General features: G+C 38.7%; 1 protein-coding gene across 1 annotated transcript; it reads right to left on the bottom strand.

Annotated features, from left to right (window-relative positions):
- Nucleotides 1-1451: 1451 nt before the first annotated feature.
- On the bottom strand, nucleotides 1452-3732 carry LOC128030641 (C-C chemokine receptor type 9). The gene is made up of 3 exons (XM_052618441.1): nucleotides 3596-3732; nucleotides 3289-3356; nucleotides 1452-3138 (listed from the first exon to the last, which is right to left on the bottom strand). Exons 2-3 carry the CDS (start codon nucleotides 3337-3339, stop codon nucleotides 2101-2103), a joined length of 1089 nt encoding a protein of 362 aa, XP_052474401.1. The 5' UTR covers nucleotides 3340-3356; nucleotides 3596-3732; the 3' UTR covers nucleotides 1452-2100.
- Nucleotides 3733-4084: the final 352 nt, after the last annotated feature.

The following is a 4084-nucleotide window of genomic DNA, read 5'->3' as shown; positions in this document are numbered from 1 at the left end:
CACCTCGCTTTTCAGAACAATGAGCTTTTTTAAATTTCAGAAAGGCGGGTCACAGGAGCAACAATAATGTACAGTATGTGGAAAATAATTAACCTTAAACCGCATAAACACATTGCATTACACCAAAGACACAACATAATGTTCTTTTAAGCAACGTCATATGATCCCTTTAAAGAAAAACATCTGACCAAAATATCGAATTAAGCTTGTAGATTTGATTGATTTGATACGTTACAGCATGCATGTAGTGTTTATCTTTTTTGTTTTATTTATTTTTATTTTGTTATCTTTTTTAAGTTTAAATAATTGACCTCAGATTATCACTGGTGAGCCAGCGTCAGTCACATGTGCCTGCACTGAGTGGAAAGAACATATATTGGCTTGTCTGCCACTTCCTGTCGTGAGCAGAGCAGACAGACAGATTTAAGGTGTGTTTGTACTTTGTGGTTGTTTGTCCCTGTCTGCACTGCACAAATACATTCAATGGCACAGAAACTGAAAGCAACTGTAATGCCTTTAACATTTAGGATTCAGTATTAAAAATAAATAAATAAACCAAGAATAAAAAAGGCAAAGCTATGACTACATTTTATTCAGCAGTTTTTTAATCAGTAGATAAGGTAGATTATTATGTACAAAAGTACACATTGTGCATTAATTTGAATTCAAGGTACTTTTTGATGATGCTGTGTGTTGATTTTTGAAATTCTTGTGTAGGGTGGGTGCTAGCACGTGTCTGTTCTCTAGCGAGTTTCTATACGTGTCTTCCCACAAGACCCACAATGAGTAAACCAGACAGATAATGTGCGTCATAGCCCCAACGGTTCTTGATACGGTAAGCATTTGTGGCCGTCTGCCAGGTTTGAATGACAAGTATCACATTTAAAAGACTAGTTATTCTCACCTTTAAGACAAGCAAAGAAAGTGTGAAATTATACATTTCCACTGGGAAAGTACCCTCAAAAGTCATTGCCCTCTGGCCGTTGCTCACTCTAGCCCACCTTGTGTGACGCTGTGTTTCATTGAGAAAGCGAAACAACTTTGTTTGACCTTCCAAAAGAGAACACAACTAAAAATAGGTGGGTAAGTTGTATTTACAATACTTTTACAGGACAGTTCAACCCAAATATTCAGATGTGTGCACTGAGTACTTATTTGTGGCCATCTTACAGATTTGAATGACAAGCATCACATTTAAAAGACGTTAGTTATTCTCACCTCTAGGACAAGGTGAGAAAGTGTGAAATTATACGTTTCACTGGAAAAGTACCCTCAAAAGCTCTTATTTACTAACTTATTTAGCCATAAAGGGAATCTATTAGTACCCCTTAAGCCACCATTTAGGGGTAGATAATGACAAACATTTTTTCTGACCCTGTATCTAATATCAGTACATGATGGAGAAAATGTGTTTAAGCAAAGGCGAGTGAATGAGAGACAGGGAATAAAAGTACAGTTATGAAGCCTGCATATGAGGTTTTATTGACAATTTTTATATTTCATTATTTACAAAAGGAGCAGCAAATACATGTATACATAATTTTTTGGTGCGATCTAAAAAGAAAACATAGACACAAATACCCCGAATGTACACAACTGGCTTTAAATCATGACTAAAAACATTCACAGTTATACTTTCGCAGCAACGAAAAGACAAATATATAATATAATAACATTTATAAACATTGATAATTGTTTGGAAGAAAAATACTTTTCGAAGAAATTCAGTGCTCGTACACGACAAATCATGTTGTTACACAACATTTAGATATTAATGCTGAACAAGAGATGGAAAATATTGTTGCAGTTATATGGACAAAACGGTGACCATGCACCTTCCCTGTCACAGCACAGTTCGTGGACTTGACATTCGTATTAATGGCCCAGCCAAACAAAGAGAACTCTTGTTATGCAGTTCAATGCTGCAGCCATCTCATTGTGGTGAGCAGGTTACTTCACCCTCTCCCAGGCAGAATGTTTTCAAGCAATGATCTTATGGAACCTCAGACTTCTGCTTTGAAACCGCGATGCAAAACTCACACCTGCAGCCAAACAGAAGCTTTTGCTAAGCAATCGTCACTGACAGTGTTCTGACACTGATCACAATGAAAGCGCATTGGTGGTATCTGTGTCTGACATAAGAGAGGGGCGTGGCACTTTGGGGCTCTTGAGGGTTGTAAGACAGCCAAGTTTTTGGAAAATTCGAATGACATCTTTTCGGAAACGCACTCCAACGAAGGCATAAAGGAACGGATTTAGGCAGCTGTGCATGTAAGCGAGACTCTTCATAATTTGGCCGGCAATGTCAAAGCGTTTGACTTCTTCGCAGTTTGTGATGGTCATATTGGCTGCCTGAGTGGCTTCAAAGACCAACATGCCGTTGTACGGAAGCTGAGATACAACAAACACCGCCACAACTGCTAGGATGACCCGCAGGGCCTTGTGCTTCTCAAAGTTCCTTGTCTTGAGCAAGGTGCGGACGATGTTGGCATAGCAGAAGATCATCACTATGAGAGGGATGCAGAAGCCCATGCAGATCTGGAGAGCCAGGACCAATATTTTAGTACGATTGTTTTCATTGTTCCAGTAGACCATCGTGCAAAATTGATTGCCCTCATCGTCCGTTTTTGACCGAGCAAAGAGAAACTCTGGAATGGATAGCACAACCGCAAGGAGCCAGACTAACACGCAAATGAGTTTGCTGTACAGGAGACGATCCCTCTTGGAGTTCTGCGCTTTGGTAGTCTGGACAATCACTATGTAGCGATCAACGCTGATGCAGGTGAGTAGAAACATGCTGCTGAAGAAGTTGATTTTGTAAATGGCAGAGACGAATTTACAGAGCCCCAAGCCAAAGGTCCAACCGAAGATGGAATCGACGGCCCAGAAGGGCAGAGTGCAGAGGAAGAACAAGTCGGCCAGAGCCAGGTTCAGTAGATAAACATCTGTCATTGACTTCAGGCGGTTTTTGAAGTATGAGTATATCCAGACTACAAGACTGTTGCCAATGGCTCCCAGAATCACAATTATCCAGTAGAGAGCAGGCTCATAGTACTTTCGAAACTCTCGCACTGATGATCTCTCACATATTAAACCGTCTTCATAATCACCCATGGTTGTGGAAGAGTCTTCATAATCCTGTGAAATATAGTAAATCATGTCTTACTTAGCTTTTAGTTTATTAACCCTGATACTGTGCATTTAAATTGTAATCTTGTTGACCTTAAAGATGACAAACATTATAATGGGACAGCGTGCACTTAAAGTGAATATTCAGAAATCACTTACATATTCTGTAGCTATCCCAGTGAACGGGGTCACAGAGTCATTTGTGTCCATTGTTGATCTTCTCTATTCTTAAATAAGAAAAGAACATATAATAAATATAAAAAATATATTCATATTGACAAAGATTCACTTTTATCATGTCAAAGTACACTTTATAGTATATTCCCAAATATCCACAATCAGAAACAATGTATAGCATTAACCAGAATGGTTGAATTTGTTCTGTTTAAATTAAATTAAACACTCAATTCGTTAACATTCTCTCAACATGTTTCTTTAGATAAGACAAGCTAAAGCCAGTACTTACTCTATGTTATTTGAAAACTGGTTCTAGTAATACAGATGAGCTGCTGCACACTTTCGCGCTGTGTTTTGGCGCCGTCTGGAAAAGGTCTGTTTTGCAGAAGCTTTTAAGGTTGAGGTTAAACCACAAGTGACGCATGACATTTGTTGTTGCTTTCATAGATCCACCTCCAATCATAACAGCATATCAGAAATGTTTGTTTATGAGCCTTTTTTTATACATAGTACAGCATATAAACTATATTGTTTTCATTTCAGTTTTGAGCATAACGAGTTTTAGATGTGATGCACTTGTTCACACACGTGTCTGAGAATGCTTCTCAATATCATGCGGAGATACATAATTGCACACACAGGACTAAAATGTGCTTCACGCAGAAATGAAATAGCACCACCAGCAACACCTTAACCATCTTTTCTGACTTAAGAGATTGTGTACAGAGTGAAAGTCTAAAGCATCCCTTATGTATACTGTCTCTCTCTGGACATCCAG

This window comes from Carassius gibelio, chromosome A2, assembly GCF_023724105.1.
Source record: "Carassius gibelio isolate Cgi1373 ecotype wild population from Czech Republic chromosome A2, carGib1.2-hapl.c, whole genome shotgun sequence".
Taxonomy (NCBI): Eukaryota; Metazoa; Chordata; class Actinopteri; order Cypriniformes; family Cyprinidae; genus Carassius; species Carassius gibelio.
The sequence above is the reverse complement of the archived record's forward strand: the minus strand, read 5'-3'. Positions and strand labels throughout refer to the sequence as shown.

Excerpts from the sequence above, each read along its gene's own strand:
- LOC128030641 (XM_052618441.1), bottom strand. The coding sequence starts at position 3,339 with ATGGACACAAATGACTCTGTGACCCCGTTCACTGGGATAGCTACAGAA. Across the intron at positions 3,139-3,288 it reads CTGGGATAGCTACAGAATAT|GATTATGAAGACTCTTCCAC; the intron begins GTAAGTGATTTC and ends TATATTTCACAG.